General features: G+C 40.3%; 1 protein-coding gene across 1 annotated transcript; it reads left to right on the top strand.

The window, feature by feature from the left end:
* The first annotated feature begins 1,972 nt into the window (after window positions 1–1,972).
* Window positions 1,973–19,799, top strand: Fmol (flavin containing dimethylaniline monoxygenase like). The gene is made up of 9 exons (XM_087581878.1): window positions 1,973–2,149; window positions 4,593–4,738; window positions 5,796–5,984; window positions 6,405–6,567; window positions 8,893–9,035; window positions 10,526–10,725; window positions 13,146–13,495; window positions 16,096–16,165; window positions 18,278–19,799. Exons 2-9 carry the CDS (start codon window positions 4,604–4,606, stop codon window positions 18,642–18,644), a joined length of 1,617 nt encoding a protein of 538 aa, XP_087438004.1. The 5' UTR covers window positions 1,973–2,149; window positions 4,593–4,603; the 3' UTR covers window positions 18,645–19,799.
* The last annotated feature ends 4,667 nt before the right edge of the window (window positions 19,800–24,466 follow it).

The raw sequence follows: 24,466 nt of genomic DNA, 5'->3' as shown, positions 1-24,466 counted from the left end.
TGATTTAACTAAGTCAGGTGTGTCCACAAAGCTGTCTTCAAAGACTGGTGTGAGACTCAAATGTCCACTGAATTGGAATAATCCAACTTCAGTGTGGTTAGACACCATCCAAATGATCAGGGGCATAAAATAGAGTAAAGGTGCGAAAGAAAAGAGTTCTTGGTTTTCCTTGACTTGGAATGCTCTTCCACCTCTGGACGTCAGAACTCCAAGCTCTTGTGATTTGGGATTCCAGCATTGACAATAGCAATTTTGTGGGCACATCTCCCATGTCATGTCTAGAAGGAACTATCCTGCAGCAGGCATCCTGGTCCTCTTGCTCTTACAATCTCTCCACCCCTCTTCTTTGATCTTCCCTAAGCCTTTGGTATACAGGTTGTACTACAGACATATCGACTGGGACTGGGCACCCCAAGGTCACTCATTCTCTCTATTATGTGCAGCTGAGTTTATCTGTAGTGGGGCTCCATCTGTTGCAAACAGAAGCATCCTTAAGAGAGGTGCATTGACCTGTGGATATAAGGTTAACTACTTAGAATACAGTTAACTAGAGTTATACTGGTCCAGGAAAATGGTAGTAGTAGGTTCTCCTCTAGGGTCTATGACCTCACCAGCCATGAGTCGTTGGCCAGGTTAGCAGCCACAGGAATGGAGTTCCTCTTGTTGAGTGCCCCTTCAGTCCCCATTAGAGAGCTAGGGGTTACTCTCATGACAGAAGTGCCACCATCACACCACCGTGATGTCTTGCTGAGCAGGACACTCGTGTCATTCACAGGCTCTAACATCGGGTAGAACTACTGGTCACTTGTCTTCCATGGCTGCTTGCACCACTCCTTCAGAGGACATGGGAGCTAGTCCTCAGGAGGAGGTTTGCAGGTCAGTTCTAGCTCAAGTCCTCCAAGATCTGTGCCCAAAGTATAATGCCTTCAGCATTAGGTCCTTGCCTTTAAGTTCTGTGGAGCAAGCAGAGGCGATGGTAATATATTGATTGAGGAGTCTCTTGAATTCCCTGGGGCAACCATTCAAATGGGTATTTTCCAGACCTAGCACTGGGGGTTTTGCTAGTTTATGACTCTTGGAGAAATCATTATCACCCTGTGTGACCTAACTCCATTTAAAAAAATTAAAAATTGTGTGCATGTCAAAGATAGTTAAGGAGAAGAGATCATCAATTTGAAGGGACGAGGGGGGCAAAGAAGAAGCTGAAGTGGGAGAAGAAGAGGTGTAAATGATTTAAACATAGTTCTCATGTATGAAATTCTCAGAAAATTAAAGTTTTAAAAGAAGAGATGTGATTGGAATATGATCAAATGGCATTTCATATGTACATGGAAATGTCTCAATGAAAACTGTGCAGCTTTATAAACTTTATACTTTGTGCAACTAGTATAAAGTAATGAAATCAATATTAAAAGCAAACAAACATACTTCAGTTCTCTGGATCCCAGACTTCCAATTGTGGTTGGAAAGCTGTGACCACCAAGTGCCTGGCCTGAGGTACTCCTGCCACCAAGTGGCATGGCCACATAAGCAAACTGCTACGGAGAGTCCCTTGCCATGCCTCTGCTTCTGCTTCATCTGTGCTCTGGTGTCTGCTGATGCGGGCCGGAGAGCCCTAACACAGGAGGTAAGGAGCCTCCTGTTGGGACTGACTTTGTGATGCTTCGTTCCTCCTTCCAAGGTGTTTTTCCTGAACAAACTTGTGAAGGAGAATTGACTTGTGCTTGAAAGTGCCAAAAGGGGAAGTTGGAGACCAAAGTTTCTTGGAAATGATTTTTGGCAGCTGTGTGGAAACATTTACTTCTATCTGCAATGATCGTGACTTTTTTTTTTCCTAAGAATCAGAAAGGGTGGGTCCTTCTACGAAGATGTAGAAAGATCCTGCCTTCTCATGGGAAAAAAAAGGGACGAGATTAACATAAAAGCGGATTGAGAACAGGAAGGAACTAACAGTAGCTCAACTCTTCTACAGGGAGAAGCCACCCAGGAAAGGAACCACAGGGAGCGGCAAGGAGATCTGACTGCAGCTCTGCTCTGCTCACAATCCCTGAGCACACCAGGGTACATAAGCACCCGACTTGAGGGATCAAGGGCAGGAAAACCAACACCGCTGAATCCAGTAAAAGGACAACCCCCCTCCTCGAAGACTGTAAGTTGGACAACAGTACTTTGGGGACACCAAGGGATTGTGCTTAGTAAGCCACTTCCATAGATTTCCCTGCCTTCCTCTGTCTCCTCTTCCCTAAATTCATATTGCATTCATTTTTGACCATTCTTCTCCAACTGCGAAACTATAGCTCCGAATTGCCAGGATCTCTTGATCTAAAATAGTTTTTCTTCCTAGATTAAAATGCAATTTAAATGAGCACCTACTATATACTCTTGTGACGTAGCAGTTCTCAGCTTGGCATGTAGGTTTCACTCTGTACCATCCCGACTGCTACCCTGGTGCATGTGGTTCCAACCAAATGTTCCTCACAATATATAAACTGTTTCAGTTTACCTTATGCTTGCTTAATACAAGTCTGTTCTATTGAAATTTTATATGGACGTTAAATTAAGGGAAAGAGGGGGGAAATCAGAAATGACAGCTAACGGAATGGAAAGAGCATATACAAGCAGGTAGGGAGCCCAGCAGACTCATTCGCTGACAAACAGGTACAATGCCCCAGGCACCATTCCAAGAGTGATGCCTGTGTCCTTGGAGCCCAAGAATGATAGATATAACAGATGCAGATGAAGCAGAATTACCTTTATAGTAAGAAAAGATGCATCAAAAAGAAAGCTTTGGTTCACTAATAATAGTGGAAGAAAATCTAAACTATCCATTTAAAAATTATATATAGAAAATCCTATGTGATTATGATTCATAAATTGTTTTATAAAGCAATGTGTTTTATGTAGTATGTTATATATGTATATATTACTTTTTAAATCTATATGTATTACTTTATATAAATATATACATCTTACTTTTTAAAAATACACACACACACATATATATATATATATATATATATATATAAAATATCACTTACTAGTTCTAATAAGAGAGAAAAAGAAAGAAAGCTGGGCATTAAGACACCACAGTGGCTTTATTTCACAAAGCCCATGCCTCCCTATACACTCCAAGCTGCAGAATGTGACTAACGCTTCAACCTGAACAGGATTACTGTTCTTTTCTTCCATTATACTTTGAAAGCTACAGAGCTGAGAGACTGAACACTTCAGATAGCTTATCATTTGTATGGATGACCGCTGTATATTCCGTCCCCTTCAAGACCAGAAGCAAGAACCTCAGAAAAAGAGACAGGGGAGCCCCACTCTTGCTTCAGTTCCTAAAATAGAACAGCAGAGTTTTAACCCACCTCAGTAGGGCCATTCCTCAAATGTATGAGGGCTAAAGAGGACGCTCAAAGGTTAAGAGCACTGGCTGCTCTTGCAAAGGACCCCATCCATTTCTAACACCTATTGGTGACTCAACAACTCCCTGTAACTCCAATTCCATGGACGCCCACACCTTCTGACTTTGGCTGGCACCAGGCATTCAAGTGGTGCCCAGACATACATGTAGGCGAAACACACCATACACATAAGTCATTTTTAATAGTCATAGCGTAGAGTGAGAGGAAGAAACAAGAATACCTGAAAGTGGCTCTTAAAACAGAAGCACACTGGGAATCCCTCTATGGAGACAAGACTAGGAAAAACAGTTCTTGGCCTTCAAGAAACCGGACCTACTTGTCATTGAGTCCCTACACTGCCCTCTGGCACCATGACATTTACTCTCAGAGAATGTGATGTCCCTATATTCACATGTCACCACCTAAGTGAGGAAGAGGCATGGTATACTCTAATCACGTTAAAGGGGAATTAGAATGTAGAGTGAAGTGCGGAGCTGTGTTTTGTCAGCTGTGAGAAGAGAAGATAGCAGTGAAAATTACAGATGGCCGTAGTTGGAAAAGATCATAATCTCTGTACAGAAGGAGAAATAAGCAGGAAGACACCAGAGGAAGATGGTCACAGTGCTCTGTGGTTGCATGCTGACAGGAAAGCAGCAAGAGCAGTGTCGGGCGAGACGGAAGGGCAAGGTGAAGCCTCACTTGCCAAGAGCCTTGGGAGCCAGATAGAGTCGCTGAGATCACATGTATCATGTGTTAGAATTCTCGTTGCATTTTAAAAAATAGTTGAAGATAGATGATTTTTCTCTCACAATAGATCCTAAGTACCGTCTCCCCTCCTTTTACTCCTCTCGGTTCCTCCCTCCCAATCCAGATCTCCTTTTCTGTCTCTCGTTACAAAAGAATAGGTTTCTAAGAGATAACAACGAAATGTAGAAATGTACATTTTAAGAAAAATTTCCATCTGTTGTTGTTTGAATATGTGGGTGCAGAGTGTTCTGAAATGGAGAAAAAGTTACATAATATAGAATTAAAATAGAATATATATGCCAAGATAATATAAGGTATAATAAAAGCAGTTAAAGTTGTGGCCTCGAAATCTGTCAAGGCTAAAATGAACGAGGTTGGACACAAACACGGTGATGAGCCTGGGCATCGCTGCTCAAAACCAAGTGAAATAATTCTTCTTAGTTCCAGAAACCATGGGGGTAAAAAAAGTAGCAGTGATTGGTGCAGGGGTCAGTGGATTGGGCGCCATTAAGTGCTGTCTGGATGAGGGACTGGAACCTACATGTTTTGAGAAGAGGAGTGACATTGGAGGACTGTGGAAATATGAGGTAATTTTATAAATATTTTCAGAATATGACATGATCTGTGTGTATGGGAGTTGTTTCTATTCAACTCAGAAATAAACTCTGAAAACATAAATTGTCCCTTAAGTACACTTTCCAAATTAGTGATAAATCTTTCGATAAATTTGAAATGTCTTAGGGGACATGCACAATTCTATTTAATTTTGTGTCCCTCACAAACCCACGTATAACATTCAGGATATTGAGATCCAGATTTTGCCTAAGAGTTCTGAAACTCAAAGAACATGCATGCGAACAGTTTTCTGCCTCGAACAAACTCTTAGTTGTGGCATTTTCTTCTGTATTGTAAATCATTCCATGTGTTGCTTTGTGTCACTTATTAGTTACTGGGAAGGCATGTCACTACCAGGAAAGGTGTGTGTGCTTGCTTACAGAGTCAAGAGTAGTAGCTTAAAAGAGTGGGCCTATCTCACAGTGTCTCCAGGAGTGAGAAGGGTGAAGGGGAGTCTTAACTTGGGTATGTCTTACTGAAGCACGATATAAGATCATTAAGAGCAGTCCTTATTAATCGCCACTTTTATCTTAGTCATCATTATTCCTTTATATTTTAATATATTTTAAACCCAAATCCAATAAGCGTCTCATGCTCTATTACATTCTCTTAAATGAAATCCCCTCAGTTGGGAGACAGATTTTGCCCATTGGTAGTTTCTCATTGGATCCTTCTTTGTGTTATTTTTCTACTTTTTCCTTAGTTTGTGTTATGTGCATACTTGGAACCTGCTATCTCTTTCTTTCCTGGTATACTGGTATAAAACAATCGTTGCCACCACCCCCTAGATGAGGAGTCTAATGCCCTCATCCTGGTGAATTCTATCACAAAATCTGAAAACGAAATTGTGGCTTTTCTTTTTTTTTTTTTTTTTTTTCGGAGCTGAGGACCGAACCCAGGGCCTTGCGCTTCCTAGGCAAGCGCTCTACCACTGAGCTAAATCCCCAACCCCATTTGTGGCTTTTCAAACACCTCAGTTCTGGTTCTATATTGCATGCCCAAAGCCATGGGTCAATTTGTTTCCTTTAGGAAATATCAAAAAGTGGAAATCTTGGGATATACAAATCTTTAACCTGCAATACATCCAAGGAGATGACAGCCTTCAGCGACTATCCCATCCCTGACCATTACCCCAACTACATGCACAACTCCAAAATGATGGAGTATCTCAGGATGTATGCCAGGCACTTCGGGCTCCTGAAACACATCCAGTTCCAGGTAAGGAGCGAAACCCCGCCCACTGCCTTCCCATTGGTCAAGGCAAAGTCCACACACAGAGCCAGCTGGGCACAGTTTCAGCCTGCATTTCCCACCTGCCCCCATGCTCACAATTTGCCAAGATATATTTGTCTTATCTGCCCACCATATGAGCACTGTCTCAGCTGGAACCCAAATTCTAAGTTTTTGCTCATTTTTGTAAAGTAAATATACATAAGTCCTAGAAAATAAAACCAATGCATTTGTGCTCTAACAAGCTGTGACATTTGGGATGTAATCATCTTAGGAATTTTATGTGCACACAATTCCTAAGTACCTAGGAGCCATGTAGAGCTACTTAAACATAGGATTCTACAGGAGGAAAAGAAAAAGGATAAAAATTTCCTTGAGATAAGGCTTTGTTTGTTCTTTGTTTCCTAGACAAAGGTGTGCAGTATAAAGAAACGCCCTGATTTTTCATCTTCTGGTCAATGGGACGTGGTGGTAGAGACTGGGGAGACGCAGAAAACCTACATTTTTGATGGGATAATGGTTTGCAGTGGTCACTACACTGAGAAGCACTTTCCTTTACAAGACTTTGAAGGTATCTCTCTAATGTGTGTGTGAGAAAAACCTTAGGATTCTAAATATCTTAATGCCTCTCCTATCATAGGCATTGGCCAAACGGTGTTTATACAGAGGAGATCCAAGAGGGGGCGTCATAAGTTCATAGAACAGTCAGGGAAGGTCTAGCAAGAAGGTAAAGGCAGAGCTGTAAACCAGAGTTCCTAGGACAAACAAGGTCCAGGAGAGACGTTCATGGATGAGGAAGCAGTGGAGGAAAGCCAGTAGATTGGCAATCCTGGAGAGAGCTCAGGAGTTGGTCCACACTTGGAGTGACTAGGAGAAGCATGTAAGAGTTAGTGGGAAAGCATTTCAGTGTGTGTGTGTATGCATACGTGCGCATGCACACATGTATGCACATGCATGCAGAAGAGGCAAGTATATAATCATCTCTGCAAGAGTGCGGAACATTAGTAGGGGAATATGGTTGAATCAGAAGCATCAGGAATAAAGACTTTAAACAGTCCATTTCAGAGATAACGATGAGGAAAACTGAACAAAAGAACAGAAGTAGGGACTTGTGGAGATAATTTAGAAGTCTTTGGAACACTCAATGAATGACAGATTATGAATCATGGAATTTTATAATTTATGACAATTATAATTTTTGAAGTATAATTTTTCCAGAATGCCTTGAAACTTCTACTATCCCATGCTTATATTTTAGAGAGTAGGGAGTGGCCACTAGCCAGATGTCACTGATGAGCAGTTAATATGTGAAACACACAAAATTAAGATGTTTCCTTTGTAAAATATTCACCACACTTAGAAAACACAGTAGAGAATCTCACCAATAACCATATATTAGCATCTCAGAGTATCCTGGGTTAAGTAAAATACGGACTAAAATTACTACCATTCGCTGTACTTTTGGGCTCCCTGGACTTTAAAACTGCATTTTAAAATGAATGCTTCACTCCTTCTTTAAAAGGGGAACAAGAATACCCTTGGCAAGGAATAGGGAGGCAAAGTTTAAAACAGAGGCAGAAAGAACACCCATTCAGAGCCTGCCCCACATGTGGCCCATACATATATAGCCACCCAATTAGACAAGATGGATGAAGCAAAGAAGTGCAGGCCGACAGGAACCGGATGTAGATCTCTCCTGAGAGACACAGTCAGAATACAGCAAATACATAGGCGAATGCCAGCAGCAACCCACTGAACTGAGAACGGGACCCCCGTTGAAGGAATCAGAGAAAGGGCTGGAAGAGCTTGAAGGGGCTCGAGATGCCATATGAACAACAATGCCAAGCAACCAGAGCTTCCAGGGACTAAGCCACTACCTAAAGACTATACATGGACTGACCCTGGGCTCCAACCTCTTAGGTAGCAGTGAATAGCCTAGTAAGAGTACCGGTGGAAGGGGAAGCCCTTGGTCCTGCCAAGACTGAACCCCCAGTGAACGTGATTGTTAGGGGGCGGGCGGTAATGGGGGGAGGATAGGGAAGGGAACACCCATATAGAGGGGGAGGGGTTAGGGGAATGTTGGCCGGGAAACCGGGAAAGGGAATGACAATCGAAATGTAAATAAGAAATACTCAAGTTAATAAAGATAAACATTTTTTTAATTTTAAAAAAAATTCTTCTCATGCCAGAAAAATGTAGCAGATAATGTCTTATGTGTTTTGCGTACAATACTCTGATACGGGAGAGTCCAGGGGTAGTTCACTACCCTATAGGTAGGTGCCAATGACAAAACTAAATTCTTCTTCTCTTTTGAGTTTTGTTAACTCCTTCCATTAGTTCTTTGAGCATTCCATACATTGTATTTTGATCATATTAACCCCTAGTTCCTCTTCTTAATTTCTATATCTACTCCTATCTCTCTACTCCCCTACTGCATGTAAACAGTATTAATTGAACAAGCAACTGAAAAAAAATGTGTGGCTGGCATTCAGCTGCTTCTGAATAACACCAATACACTACTTAGGATCTTTGCAAACGTGGATTTTGGAAGAGTTATAAAAAGTAAAGAGACAGTCTTATATCTCTGAGTAGAAAATTACAAAAATACAATAGCACTCTAAAGTGACAAAGAGTTAGCACACTGAGTAAATCTTAGAAGGGTATATTTTCATCAACTACTTAAAAAAAAAACTCTGCTCCAATTTTGGTCTTGGCCATCCAGTCACTGCCTTTGAATGCTTTATTCCCTGGAAGACAATATTCCTTAACAGTGGCATGGAGTCCAAGCGCAAAGAACAGAATAAAATAACATGAACTTCAAGCTTAGGAATGAAATTTATCAAGCTGTGTTTTCTACTTCTGCTGCGACTTGAGGGCCTTGATTCTTCCTTCACAGGAATCAGCAAGTTCCAAGGCAGCTGCCTCCACAGCTGGGAGTACAAACACCCAAACTCTTTTTCGGGTAAGAGAGTGGTCGTGATTGGCATTGGGAATTCTGGAGCAGACGTGGCAGGCGAGATCAGCAGGGTCGCTGACCAGGTTTGGTATCATATCCTGATTTTGCTCTTGGGTGTAACCTTGATACCTGCAGAGACTGTGAGTCTAGACGTCCTCAGACGTCCTTTAACAGTCATGTTCCCCTTTGGAGTGTGAGGACATGTTTTTCTGCTGACTAAATATGGATAAGAAAGCACAGAATTCCAAAGTAGCAAAACTCCAAGCCCATAATGCACTGGAGTAGGGGAAGCAGCAATCCAACCAGAGTCAGAAAACTTATAATTAAATACAGGTAGCTAAATGAGAAGTCTCTAAATGAAGTTAATTTTACTGCAAGGCGCTGTTTCAGATTAGAGATGAAGTTTAAAGAGCAATCGATGTCCACAAATATAGTTGGTCTGTGTGAAGGAGAGATTTAATAGTTTCCCAAAGACTGTGAAGAAATAAATGCAGGAAAGGAGGAGCAATCCTTCCTCTGCAGGAACTGTTGCTTACTCGTAAAGAGCATGGAAGGACAGTCGTACAAGTCAAAATTAACTCTCGATTCCTACTTCATAGTAGGAAAAGACACAAGATTTCCAGTACTGAGCACTGGAAATTAAGTTAACCATGCCATGATTCTGAGACACCTGAGTCACTGATCTGTGACATCACACTGGTGATTGTAACATCAAAAAAAGAAAAAGAAAAAGCTTTCTTTTCAAGGTCTCTGTTAAATAACACAAAATAGACCAAAATATTTATCAATTTATCAAAAGATATATCCCCCCCCTTTTTTTGCACTGCAAACATTTTGTTAGGGTTTTTCCAGTTGTAAAAAGTGAGTAAATTCCACTGTGGATTTCTGTACCCGATTTTTGTTTTGATCCCAAACATTTTAAACATGTGCTTCTTCATCTCTTGGAAATTTCAAGGGAGAGAGCTCATGGAATCTGAATACTATTTTCTAACACTCAATGTAATAACCTATTGCGGTGTTGTGGGTTTTCTCTATATTTTGGGACCTCAGACACTTCAGACATCTAGTATAGCAGGGGCAAATGTCACAAGGTGGGTAGATCCATGACAAACATTAAGTTAATTGAAATGACTTTCAGTAAGTGGATCTTTTACCTTGTGGTTGGTGGTGGTAGTCTTTATATATTTTATTCTTTTTAAAAATTGTTTTATTTATTTACATTTCAAATGTTGCCCCTCTTCCCAGTCCTCCCTCCAAGAGTTCTTCACCCCATATCCCCTCCCTTTTGCCTCTGAGCGAGTACTCCCCCATCCTCACCCCCACTTTTATCTTCCCCCACCCACACACCTACTCTCCAACTACCCCGCGCCCCCCACACGGATCTCCGGTCCCTGGGGCATCAAGTCTCTACAGAATTGGGTGCATCCTTTCCCATCGAGGCTCAATTAGGGGTAGGGAAAAGAAGGCGAGGGGGACAAGAACTTAAAAACAAAAACAACCAAACAACAACAAAAATCTCTGAGGATCTGATTAGCAGCTAAATTCTCACTAAGCAACTACTCCTCTCTTGAAGGTTTTCCTCAGCACAAGACGAGGGGCATGGGTATGGAGTCGAGTTTGGGATCATGGGAACCCCATGGACGCCTCACTCTTCACACGTTATAATAGAGCTGTCCAAAAGTTCTGCCCCAGATACCTGATCAACAGACAGATGGAGAAAAAGTTAAATGCAAGGTTTAACCACGCCAATTTCGGGCTGCTGCCCCAGCACAGGTAAAGTTGTGAATTTGAAGCAGACAATACTTTTGAGTAACTGGAATAGTTAAGTCAATTAAATATGTCCTCATATTTGGGAGGAGCAATTCCATTAATTCCACACAGTATTTGTTTTTATGAGGAATATCCAAATTATTTCCTTCTTATTGAAAGCTCTTTGTGACCCCACTAACGTAGTGACCTTCAACCTCTCTGATGCTGTAACAGTTCCTTGTGTTTTGGTGGGTGACTCCCAACCATGAAATTATTTTTGTTGCTACTTCCTAACTGTAAATTTTGCTATTGTTATGAATTTTAATGTAAATACCTGGTATGCAGGATATCTGATATGTCTCCCCTTGGAGGGGAGGTTGTAACCCACAGATTGAGAACCACTCCACTGAGGTGTGAGAGTTGTACAGCTGGGGAAGTGAAGACTTTAAAGCCTTGACTTATTTGAAATTCACACAAGGTCAATATGCCACACTCTCTTGCTTTCCTACCATCTTCTGTGAACTACCGTGTGTTCACTCTCTAAATTAAGAACTCTGATTGCATGCTTACCTTTAAACCCACCATCAACCAAGACCATTACCCATATACAACAACCTCATGCCCTTCGACCTCTTCACTTGCACTGACTTTTTGTCCTATCCCATTTGCATGATTACCAGCCCCAGTCAAGATAGCCCTTAACACTGAAAATTGCAATGTTTATAGACATCTTTCCAAAACTCATTCTGTACTTGAGAATCCTTAGCTTTCTTTCTTTTACCTCACACAACACCAGCCAGTTCTGTCTATTTCTCTGATCCCACGACTGCCTTCCCTGACTCTTATGACTTTGTGGGCACCTTTTCCTCTGCTGCTTCTGCTTCTGCTTCTGCATCTGCATCTGTGTTTTCTCTTTCTCCTCCTCTTCCTCCTCTCCCTCCTGCTCCTTCTCCCTTCTCCCCTATCCTCTTCCCCTCTCTCTTCTCCCTTCTTCTTTTCCCTTCTTCTCCCCTCTCCTTCTCTCCCTCTCCTTCTTCTTCTCCCCACTAAGACATGTATTAAAATTTCAAATCCTATGGGTGGAGAGATGGCTCAGTGGATAGGGGTACTCACTCCCAACCCTGATGATCAGAATTTGACCCCTAGAATCCACATGATGGGAAGAGGGAACTGACTCCCACAAGTTACTCTTTGACCTCCACACATGCACTGCAGCACACTTAATGGGCATAAATAAATAAATAAATAAATAAATAAATAAATAAATAAATAAAAGTTTAATTCCAGGAAAATATAATAAAGGTTTGAATTAATGAAAACAGAAAATCAATATGAATAGATATCTGGAAGTATACATACATAGTTTTGTGCTTAACCAAGGTCAGATGTATAACTTTGATTTCTTTTTAGGGAAGAAAGTATTCAGAATATATGAGATAGGTTTAATAATATTACTTTTGTATTAATATATGAACAGGAGACTAATACTAATTCATAACTAAAGCCTTCAATTAAAATTGACCAAAGGTCTCAGTGCCACTAGTCACAAATATTCTCATTCAAGATTCATTTTTAAATGTTGCAGATGTATCTTTTAGGTCTTTAAAAATAATAGCAACTGGGGTAGCAGGCTAGTTCAGCAAGTAAAGGCACTTGTCACGCAGCCTGAAACTGGAGCTCACGTGGTACAAGGAGAGAATCATTTCCACAAGTTGCCTTCTGATCTCCACATCTTCACAAACACACACACACACACACACACACACACACACACACACACACACATACACAGAGAGAGAGAGAGAGAGAGAGAGAGAGAGAGAGAGAGGGTGAGATCGCTAAATACATAAAATAAATCAATAAATGAATAAAATATTAATGTCAACTAATTTTACATAGTATCAAGAGTAAATAAATACAGCAAAAATTAACATACATTTAATCCAATCACTTGGGGGGGAAAGGCAGACAGACCTCTGTCAGCCATCACTTGGGAGGGAAAGGCAGACAGACCTCTGTCAGTTAAAGAGAAGCCTGAACTACAAAGTGAGTTCCAGGCCAGCCAGGGTTACATAGTGAGTTCCTGACTCATTAAATGATGAAAACACTTTATTCCTTGAAAAAATATTATTATCTAAAGATATTTGGTATATATTAACAAATCTGATCTGGTGTTACAACATTCTTACAGTTCTACAATTAGGAAAGTGAAATCAAAATGTTTCATGGCTGGTCCAAGGTCTCCCAATGGATGAGAGACTGAACAAGTATCACAGTTCAGTTCTGAATCAGACGACCAGCTCTTTACTAATGATCTATGTGGCCTTCTGAGGATGCCGAAAAGCAGAATGAAAATCGCTGATGCTGTGCAACATTTCCCACAGCTTTTGCCTATGCTTCTGCATTTTTATTAAAAAGTTGTATACCTATCTCCTTATACACAGAATTCTTGACCACCGAACAGTTCTCAGTGATGACCTGCCAAGTCATATCATTACTGGAAAAGTAAAGATAAAAACAAATGTTAAAACGTTCACTTCAACATCAGCCATCTTTGAGGATGGAACCGAGGAGAACATAGACGTTGTCATCTTTGCCACAGGCTATAAATTGACATTCCCTTTCTTGAGTGATGACTCAGGAATACTAGACAGCCAGTACTCCATGTTTAAATATGTCTTCCCTCCTGAGCTAGAGAAGCCAACTCTAGCTTTCATTGGAATCCTACAGCCAGCAGGAGCCATCATTCCCACGTCTGAGCTCCAAAGCCGATGGGTTGTGCGTGTGTTCACAGGTATGTACCTGTCTTCCCATGAGTAGAGTGTGATCCAAATTCTCTGTGATTTTAAAAGTAACACAGAGGTCTACTATTCTGTTGGCTTCTCTCATTCTACTAAATTGTCTGAAATTTCACCATTAAAAGTAAACTACCATGGGTTCCTCTCAAGGTTGATACTTCATTTCCAAGAGAATTCTATTAAAACTGAAAACACAAATTACAAAAACTGTAAAACCAAGAAAATCATAATGAGGGCATATTTTAATGTGACTGTCTACTTATCTGTTTCTTTTCAGCAGAAACTAATTTAGGGTAAGGTTTTATGGACACAGAAATGATCCAAAGTAGGAAAACAAACAAGATATGAACCCCCGGGACACATTTCAGATATGTAGTAAGCAACTCCAAGTTTGTGGTTCATATTCTCAATTTGTTCCCAAATAATTACCCAAAGTGATGCTTCTGAGCAGAACAGGTTGACTAGTAGAATGAAATCAAGGTCAGTTTGCGAGGAATTGCCTGGCAGCCTCTGAGATTGAATCACATACAGCCTTCCCCTCGAGGCCCCAAACAATCTTGACCAAGTTTTCTATACTTTATTTAATGAGTAGCCAGGGTTCTTCCTTATGAGGACAGTTCCTCCTCAGTCTGACACACTGTGACAAACGTCCTTGCTAAGGCCTCAGCACTCATTAATGTGGCAATTCCCCAAGCGAGATTTGAACATGTTTCCATGGTGAAGTGGAAATAGTGGCTCCTGAAACTTCTCTTATGCCATTTATTTTTTGAAGTTTCAGGTGAACCCATTTGAAGCTTTTTCAAAGCTCTACAGCATAGCTCTATGTTTCTGTTTTCTGTATTTCTTGCTTCTGTTTGTCCTGATGACTATGTCTTCTTTGCTGACTTCCATCAAATGGATAATATGATAATGAACATATGAGAAAGTAGTTACACAATTTCTTACAACATTTATTATACTTTGGGTCTTCTCTTCATATTGAATTGCCTTTTGGTAAAGAAAATTTATCTGATGAACTAGTCTAGTAAAATATACACATCCAGAAGCACATATACCACACACTGAACAATTTTCACGAATCAAATATACATACAACTATGTGTATACACATACACAATCAACTGCGAAGTAGATAAAAAAAACAAATGGAATAACTAAAATTCAGAAACTCCCTCTTTATGCATTTCCAGCCTCACCTTTCTCCAGTATCACCGAAGAAAACAATGTTCATTTCTGATAGGCAGCTTTAATCTTCCTTTGTGCAAATGGAATTATAGATTATATGGACACTGGGGGCAGGGCAGTTCAAGCAGATAGAGGAGAGATGTGAAGGGAGGAAAAAAAATGGGTGGAGAAAGCCTTGGCCAAAATGAAGTGTGCACAAGGAAAATAAATAGGAACCTATGGTCTCACAACACAAGTAAAAATATAGTAGAGGTGGGCAGTAGAACACAGTAATCTAAAGGAATTGAAGGAGGAATGCTGGATGACTATGCACTGTGTGATGTCTGGCTTCTTCCTCTTAGCACCATATTGTCAAATGAATCCTTGTTTTTACAGTCATTTTCTTCACTTAAAATATAGCACTCCATATTCTTATCCACTCAATATAGGCATATGGGATATATGTATATGTATATACATACATACATATACATGTGTGTATGTATACATACAACTTATTTTATATTAACGGGCCACTTAGAATTATTATAAACACTGATGCATGGAAAAGGACACATGTGTATTTCATTGAGTAAGTTCCTTTTCATTTGGTGTATTTGTAGAACAATTGATGTTTCGCAATGTATGTATACATGTACAGTAGTAATTTAAAGTGTGCTTCATGAGCTTTCGATTCTGCAGTCCTGTTCCTTTTCATGCTTTGCATACTCATGCTTAAAAATGTCTTTTGAAACATCTGAGGATACTTGTGTGTAGGTCATATTTTTGCAGATACTAATTCCGTATGACACCTGCTGAAAGAACAAGGCAAACAGTCTATAAGCATCATGTCTACAACTGTCCTGTCTTTCTAGCATAATTTAACATTCTGTTGGTTTGATGTTCTTTGTCCGTGACACATTCGTACATACAGAATTTCTGTCAGCAATTACTTACTCTCCTTTCAAAATGTAGTTATCCCAGTTCAGGGGTCGTTTCTATCAGTGTATGATTTCGGAAAAACTAAGAGATGTTCTCAACTCAAAAGACAGGGAAAATGCATTTGGAATGTAAGCTCAATGTTAGGCAATGTTCAGATACATGAAACTTTGAGTCAGGTCCCAGTTTGGGTTGAGGATCTTTGGAAGACTATTCAAAACACCTGAAAGGTATTCATAGTATTCAGGAATGTTGAGTGTACACTGAAACGCTATTTATCTGAAAAGAAAGCTAAATAACTTAAGAAGTGACCTCCTGGGCATGATGGTGTAGAAGAAATTCTCTTCCTTTGCAAGGTTTTTACCTTGAGGCTTTGATTATTAATTTTATAGAGGTCTGGAGATTCTGTTCTATTTCAGAATCATTATTTTTGTTTATGTGTGTACCTTGGTCCACGTGTCAACCCTCCAATACTTATATATTGTTTTCTCAGGACTCCAAAAGTTACCCCCAAAGAAAGCCATGATGGCCGACATCTACAGAAAGCATCAAGCAGACAAAGAGTAAGGAGCCTAATTTTCTGTTAAAGTAAATGAAACCTGTTCAGAGGGGGATATTTGGTTTTGCTTTTTATATAGTTTACACCTACATGTGCCCTAATATAATAAGCTTAGCTTAGTGATATTCTGTTGACATTTTTCACGTGGGTCTGATTGTGGAACCTAAATCTGACACGATGTGTTAAATAACCACAGAACACCAAGTCTGCATGATGAGTCGAAAATAAACTCACTGTGGAAATAAGAATAGAGGTTAAAAAAGAAATTAAACCTATACCGACCAGATATATCACTTCTCAGAATTTACCCAAAAGACTCTAGGCCAGCACAGCATGGAGTCAAACTGCATATTAGTATGTCCGGCAAGCCCTAGTCACAGTTAGCTCGGTTAGGAATGCAATGTCCGGAGGAATAAGGTGAAGTTGTGTATTATGTTCAATCTAAAGTAGAATAAAGTACACCACTTGCAAGAATAGATATATAAATGAAAAGGGTGTTGTATTTTTCTCTCATTTGTTGGTCCCAGACAGTACAGATAAATACAGTCATATGTACCGGTGACTTGGAAATAGGAACAAAGCAATATGGGTAACTAGAGAGAACAATGGGGTGAGAAAGGAAGGGTAGGGAGGTCAGGGTCGTATGCTCAAAATACATCATATACTTGTATGAAAGTTCTCTTAGGTAACCCTGTGTCATTTTTTAAATTTTTAATTTTTTAAAAGCAGAACAAAGAAGGGTGGATCATACCTAGAAAATAGCATTCTGCAGCCCTTCTCTTTGTCTCCCAGTGGATCTGGTTTATCTTCTGGTCCTCTCTGGTATTCCCTAACCCTTAGAGAGGGTAATACACATACCCTGCCTAGGGTTGAGCACTTAGCCATTGCTTGTTCTCAGACCCAGCAGTCATGAATTCACCACCACTCCTTACAAAGGGAAACTGCTCGATCAAGGCTGAGAGTAGCAATATTTGCCTAAGAGTAGAAACACAAATGTCTAGAAGGTAGTTTGGAGCCACACAAGTTTAACTACAAAATAGTAAATTCTCTCCTATCGCCTCGAAACTTGTCATTCCTGGAGCTTGTCATATGACGGAGCTTAGAGGATGAGGCATAAGTCTCCTCCTGAGGAGCAGGCCTCAGATCCAGTCAGAGGCTGGTTGGATGCTCCCTGATCAGTCTTGCTGTTGACGTACCAGTGGGCACAGGGCTTGCCTGACAGGTTCACAGCTGAGTAAGATCAATAATGGCCACTCTTCCTCTGCAAACATGAATTCGGTAATAAGCGCTTTAGTGCTGCTTTCCTTAGCCTTATTGCATCTATTTCTAACTTATTTTTTATTATGTTTATCTTAAATGATACAAATTTATCTCCTCTCAACATTGTGAAAAGTTCTAATTTTTTTTAAATTGACGCACTTTCTATTTGTGGTCCTCCCAACCCCCAGAGATAATTTAAAAGAGTGGTTTCTTGGTTTTGTATTCTTTTATTTTGAGATAGGGCCTCATTTCATAGCCTAAGCTAGCTTTGAACTCACTGCATAGCCCAGGTTGACCTTGCACTTACTATGATTCTCTTTCCTTGACCTCCTGGGCACTGGAACTACCAGTGTGTGCCACTGTGCCTGCTTGCAGAGGAGCTTCTATTTCTCGAGTATTTGAAAATTACAAAAAAATAGATAGTAACTTATAGTTATCTAGGAATATCCAAAGGAAGAACTGTACACAGAATTAGTACATGGAGAAGACACTTTACGCAGTTTGGAACCATGAAGTAAGCAATGGCGTTTCATACACTGTGACTTGTATACTCCTTGGTAATTTAATTCTTACGATAGAATTGGATTCTGTATCTACAAGGGAAATCCAGATATGTCACTCCTTTTTATATATGCCAGTCACTCTGCTGGGTATGTGGGAACTTTAAAACCCTCAGAGATTTACGTCATGTGTTAAGAGACCATAGTGTGCCTAAGGGAGTTGAGGAGAGTGTATTAAATTAAGATTTGACAAGTCTAAAGCAGCGAAGAAGCAAATAAAAGCAAATTGTACTGGAATCTCGGGGACAGTGGTGACTGAAATATCTAATGCTTGTGTGTTTCTGTTCCCACTCCAGCGCTATTAAAAATCTCAAAGACTCTAGCCGCCGAGTACAGTTCATCGACTACATGGATGAAATTGCTTCTGAGATAGGTGTCAAACCTAATTTACTCTCTCTTCTCCTCTGGGATACAAAGCTGGCCAAGGAAATCTTCTATGGTCCTTGCACCTCCTACCAGTACCGTCTACAGGGGCCAGGAAAATGGGCTGGGGCTCGGGCTGCCATCCTCACTCAGAGAGAACGGATACTCAAGCCCCTGAGAACCCGTGTGGTCAAACACTCTCGGGCCTCCCTCTCTCATCTGTTCTGGGTCAAAAGTGTTTGTGTTGTCAGTTTTTTCTTTATTTCCGTATTAGTTATCATGCATCTCACAAGTGTGTAACCTCATATTGACATAAATATTTATGCAACTAGTTTTAATTAAGCCATGTATCTTAAGATTAGTTAAGAATAAGGGGAAACATGTTTATTAGGCAAGTTTTACAACTGGATTTTCAAATGCACACAGAAATACTCCAACGATGACTTTATAAGGAGAGGCTGAAAAGGTACATTTACTACCATTTTATTGCAAACGTCATTTGAAATAATTTGAGAAGCTTAGATGTAACATGACCATGAAGAATAATTAAAAGCGGAATGAATTTGGTTTACTAAAATCTCAGAGAGACTGTTTAAGCAACAATAAACCTTAAAAGTACATTTGACAGTCTCAAAGCATCTTCCCCGTTCTGACCCCCTAGAAAATCATAGCTGTTTCCAACAGTTGTTTGTTTGTTTGGTTGATTCTTACTTTTAAGACTCGGTCTCAGTGTGCAAGCAGTCTGGGATGGCCTCATGTTCATGCATTTTTACTACCATTTGTTGAGATTGTAAGCCAGTGCCACCTGAGAAAGATTTATTAGTAGAAAGATGTGATGTTCGTCAACTTACCACTTAATCAAACAGCACCATTTGTAAACGGGCTACCAGTCGACCTGACACATTGCAGCTCCTGATGTGTTGCACTAGGAACAGATATTTCATACTGCTGCCAAAATGTTTAGCATGAATTAAATTAAGGAACAACTGAAAAAATGAGAGAAAAAGAATCAACATTCCCAGTAAATCTTAGCTCTATTCCAAATAAAGGAGACTACAGTGCTATAATGATCAATGAAAATATCTGAACACTAAATGACAACTCTAACATAAACGAGGGGATTTTAATGTATACATGGTCTTATTGAATAATGAATATTGTATAATGGTGATACTGTGTGGTATAATAGCATTGTGTTTATGCAACAGAACATTCTTATTTCTAAGAGATAGGGGAAAGTAGGAGTTAAGTACCATAATGTGGGCATTTTATTTGCAGTATATGTTTAAGTTTATCTGCAGGTGAGAGACAGAGCAAGAGATACAACAGAAAAGTGCTAGGGAGAGAATTTTCACAGATGGTGATTCTGGTTAAAAGTTGTACAACTGTTCATAGCACTAATCTTTCAGACCTTTTGTAAACTTGAGAATTTCAAAATAAAAAAATTAAAAAACATATTTTCCACAATGATCTATGTCCTAAGATGAGAAAGAGGTTTCTATGGGAGACTCTTCTAAGCAATGGCCATATACTAAACATATCTTCTGTGACAGCCTTGGTCTTGATGCTCCAGAACATTAAGACTGCAGTAGACTGTTCACTGTGAAACAATTATCCATCAGCCATTACCCCTTCTGTTGTGTAGCTATTTCCTGGAAACTGAAATTTCTTTCCTGAATGGAGATGGGAAGGTAGTGCTTTGAAGCAAAACTCATAACACTGAAGACAATGAAGCTTGCAAGGCCCAGGAAGTTCCTGAAAAGAATGGTACTCACTAGGCCCCACCCCAAGGTTATAAAGGCCATAAACAATAGCCGAGGAAAGGAGACTCTGATAGAATTTCCTTGCAAGCTGGAAAGACAGCTCCAGAAATTCAGGTTGTGTGCCTCATCAGTGGTGTCTTTGTTTGGTGAAGCCTCAAACCCAACTCCAATGGCTGGTAGAATTTCAGGTACTTGGCATACAGTAGTGTGGAGAAGGAACTACACAAGAGATCTTCAAGTTCTTGTTTACATGACATTATGTTCTTGATTTCACACTGAGCATCAGAGAAGTGTCAGCACAGACTCTCTTCTTACCTGTTTTGCATTATTACTATCATTAGTTAAGGATTTCAAGGCTATAATCTTAAAGCCATGTGTTTCTTTTACAAAGAGTCATTTTACTGAGCTATAGCAATCAAACCTATAAATCTACCTACCCCAGTAAACTACCACCAGATGCAAGGTGTGAGGAAAAAAATGAACTGAGAGTGCTCAATCTAAGCTCTCCTCATTACTTAGAGTCACAAAAAATGGCTTCTGCCTTGGATCTTTGACACAGGACCTGGGTCAACATCAACCCAAATATTGAGTGAAGCAGAATGCATTTCTTGCTCTTAGATGTAGAACAAAGCTTTGATGCAAGTCAATACTTTTCTTCTTCCACTTCTCCTTCTCCTTCTCCTTCTCCTTCTCCTTCTCCTTCTCCTTCTCCTTCTCCTTCTCCTTCTCCTCCTTCTCCTCCTTCTCCTTCTCCTTCTCCTTCTCCTTCTCCTTCTCCTTCTCCTTCTCCTTCTCCTTCTCCTTCTCCTTCTCCTTCTCCTTCTCCTTCTCCTTCTCCTTCTCCTTCTCCTTCTCCTTCTCCTTCTCCTTCTCCTTCTCCTTCTCCTTCTCCTTCTTCTTCTTCTTCTTCTTCTTCTTCTTCTTCTTCTTTTCCCTCCCCCAAACCTCCCGAACAGTACTACTCATTGCTCATTGGCCCTTATGAACAGTACTACTCACTGGCGCCTGCTTTGAAGTCAGAAGCCTGGAATACATATAGACCATACTTAAAGCCACATCCAACAGCAAATCACAAATAATCTTCTATCTCAAGCTACACCAATTAGAATTTGTCAAAAGCTCTTTCTTGTCTCTCTGTCCTGCCTTCTCCGGTCAGCAGCAGGCACTAAATGGTGCCATCTTCGAGTGCAGTTCCTCCAAGGTCCTCACCATGTTCTCATGGGAAGGACATGTATTAAGCCCCATTGCCATCTTTGGGAGGGTTCAGAATATGATGCTTCTGCCTATGGCCTGGTCTACATTATGGTCTTCTTGTAACTACAAAAAATGTATATCTGCTTGAGGAGTAACATAATTAAAATACCTTGTCAAAGTTTCTCTTAAACACTCTATGATTCTTACCTTTATATGTTCAAATTCAGTCATTCCACAGTAAGAGTTCATACCCTATCATCCTTCCCCAACAACCAAAAGCACTACCTTCCATGATCCCTGCTCTCCCTGTAGAGACATGATGTCTCTACTGTCTGTGTTGTTGCTGAGAGAACTCCTCAAGGATACACATTTAACCTATTCCTGTTTTTACTTCAGATTGTCACCAAGGAAAGAGAATTCAGCATTGGCTTTTCAAACATTTTGGAATTGTCACGTAAAGAAATGTACTAATCCTGGGTGATCTAAGAAGACAAAACTAGGGTTTATAAGAAAATATTCTAGAGAAATAGAGTTCTGTTCTGAGTACCAGAGATTCTATACATTTTGTCTAATATCCACTTATCAGTGAGTACATACTATACATGTCCTTTAGGGTCTAGGTTACCTCACTTAGAATGATGCTTTCTAGTTCCACTCATCTGCCTGCAAAATTCATGATGTGCTCATTTTTAATGACTGAGTAGTATTCTGTAGTGTAAATGAACCCCATTTTCTGTATCCATTCTTCACCAAAGAGCACACATGGGCTGGTTCATGGCCCCTCAGCACATAGGTAGCAGAGGACTGCCTTGTCTGGTCTCAGTGGAAGAGGATGCACCTAATCCTGTAAGGACTTGATGCCCCAGGGAAGGGGAATGCTGAGGGGGGTAAGGTAGGGGGAGTACCCTCTCAGAGGCAAAGGGAAGGGGAGAGGGGGTGAAGAACTCTTGAAGGGGGACCTAGAAGGGGTGCAACATTTGGAATGTAAATAGATAAAAATAATTTAATGAAAAATTAAAACCTAGAGTAACTAGAAAAATCAGAGTAATTTTTGTTGCGTGTTGTGGTTGTTGGTTTTTATAGATATGGAGTTTATGGTTTCCTGATCTGCAGAGAAGGAAGTCCAAGGCATAGGTTTCAAAGGAGAAGAGTTTGGGGGAAAAAACAGAATATGAGATGCAACCAAAAAAAATCAGTAAGTCTAAAGGATAATAGAAAATAAATAACTGAATTTTACAGATAAGTATAAAATAACAAGAAAACAGAAAATTTAATAAATGAAAATTTAAAAGGTATCCGCCTCCTACCTTTTAATGAGGAAGAACTGATTAAACTAAGAGCCATTTAAAGGGTCATGTAAATCTAATATAGAAGAAGATTCATAAACTATATACTTGTATGAAGGTGATCTAAACGGAATTGCCAAGTAAGGGCAGGGATGGTTCTGCAACTGGATATCTTTCATTACCAAATGAAGCTTCCAGTGCTGCAAATGTGTTGCATCTAATCCAACTAATGACCAGAGGGGCCTGTGGGATCCCCTAAATAACCCAGGGTATTGTCAAAGTCATTGGTCTCTCTCCACAAACTGACAGTAATGCCCTGTTGTAGAACACACCACCTACACACCTCACCAAACATGGAGTTAAGCTGGTGCCTAACTGGAGCCTTCACCCCTATAGACCAGTATTCATGGTATGGGAAGGTACTCTGCTGTTGGGAGTGATGCCCTTGAAGCCCTCCATTGTTGATGTTATTATTATGGTTAGAATTAAGTATGACTGGGTTCATGGAAAATCCCCAGCCAGCTGCAGAAGACTAATACAAATCTGGTGGTCAGGATGAATGATATGATAAAGCTAAAACCAACATCCTGCTGACTAATAGATATGACAAACCTGTGACTTTTCTGACAACCTGTCGACATCAGCCTACTCCCTGACCACATGAATATTGTGTTCTTGACCTGCGTAAATGTTTCTTACTTCCCCCTCCCTCTGTTACCCATGTTATGGTATAAATTCAGCCTTGGGGAAAAATAAAATTGTTGCCTTGATCAGACTCTTGGCGTCCTTCTTCGTGTCTCTTGTCCCCCATTCTCTTCCAGGTACCTTCATACCTGTCACGTAAAAATGGTGCCTAACGTAGGGCCGTTTGGAGTTCTCCTGGAGGAGAACATCGTCCCCCGTGAATAAGCAGGCCTGTCTTCCTGGTTCGTTGGAGCCTTTGCTCCCCCTCAGAGCTTTTACTCCCCCCTTGGAGCCTTTGCTCCCCCGCTTCTGGCAACCATGGACTGCCCAACCTTGGTTCAGAGGCTTGGTGTGTGTTTCTCCCCGGACGACGCAGATCTCAGTGGTGAGTGATGGGATAAGCATTCTACAGTTACCTTTTGTAACAGGACTCAGGAAGTCACTCAGGACGTGAAGAATAAGGTTAAAAAAAAAGGACATAAATAGGTATCCCATGCATGTTATGTCAGAAATAAGCAAATCCCAATCAGTACAGTACAGTATCAATAACTGAAAGTTAAATATTATGTTGATACATAGAAGGAAAAGATAACATGTTGACTGCCATTGTTGACATTTACAAAATTAATTCTAATAGACAATTCAACTTGGGTTCCTGCAACAATATAATTGCGTTATCCAAAAAGTCAAATCCTATGAAAGGTATCAAATTGTGGAAGAACACATATCTCAGCTGTCCTGGAGTGGGTGGTAGAGCTTCCAGTTCTTCTTGTGCGATGGCCATGGGCTGGAAGCGATGCAGTTCTTTGAGCAAGCAGCTCCTCTTGGTGGAGTGCAGGCTGTAGATGAAGTCGTGTGTACCTTGAGCCGTGTTCACTCTGCATGCTAGCAAAGGAGAAAGGAAACACCCATCCAGTGACAAACTCTTCTAGTTACAGTGACTACAAAATGGGCTAGTTCAATAATGGCACAAAGCTTGTGCGAGTAAACAACCAATATCTAATTTTATTTAAGATCCACTTCATGAAATAGAATCTGTCCCTGACACTATTTGGGTGACCAAGAATCTGAGCCCAGATAGGCCAGGAACCTAGGGGAAAGTTAAATACTACTTTTCTAATATATATATATATATATATATATATATATATTCATAACATCGATATCATGATGGTAGTCTGCTATACTCGTAGGT

The sequence above is a fragment of the Rattus norvegicus genome, chromosome 13 (assembly GCF_021556685.1).
Source record: "Rattus norvegicus strain SHRSP/BbbUtx chromosome 13, alternate assembly SHRSP_T2T, whole genome shotgun sequence".
Classification (NCBI taxonomy): domain Eukaryota; kingdom Metazoa; phylum Chordata; class Mammalia; order Rodentia; family Muridae; genus Rattus; species Rattus norvegicus.
The sequence above is the reverse complement of the archived record's forward strand: the minus strand, read 5'-3'. Positions and strand labels throughout refer to the sequence as shown.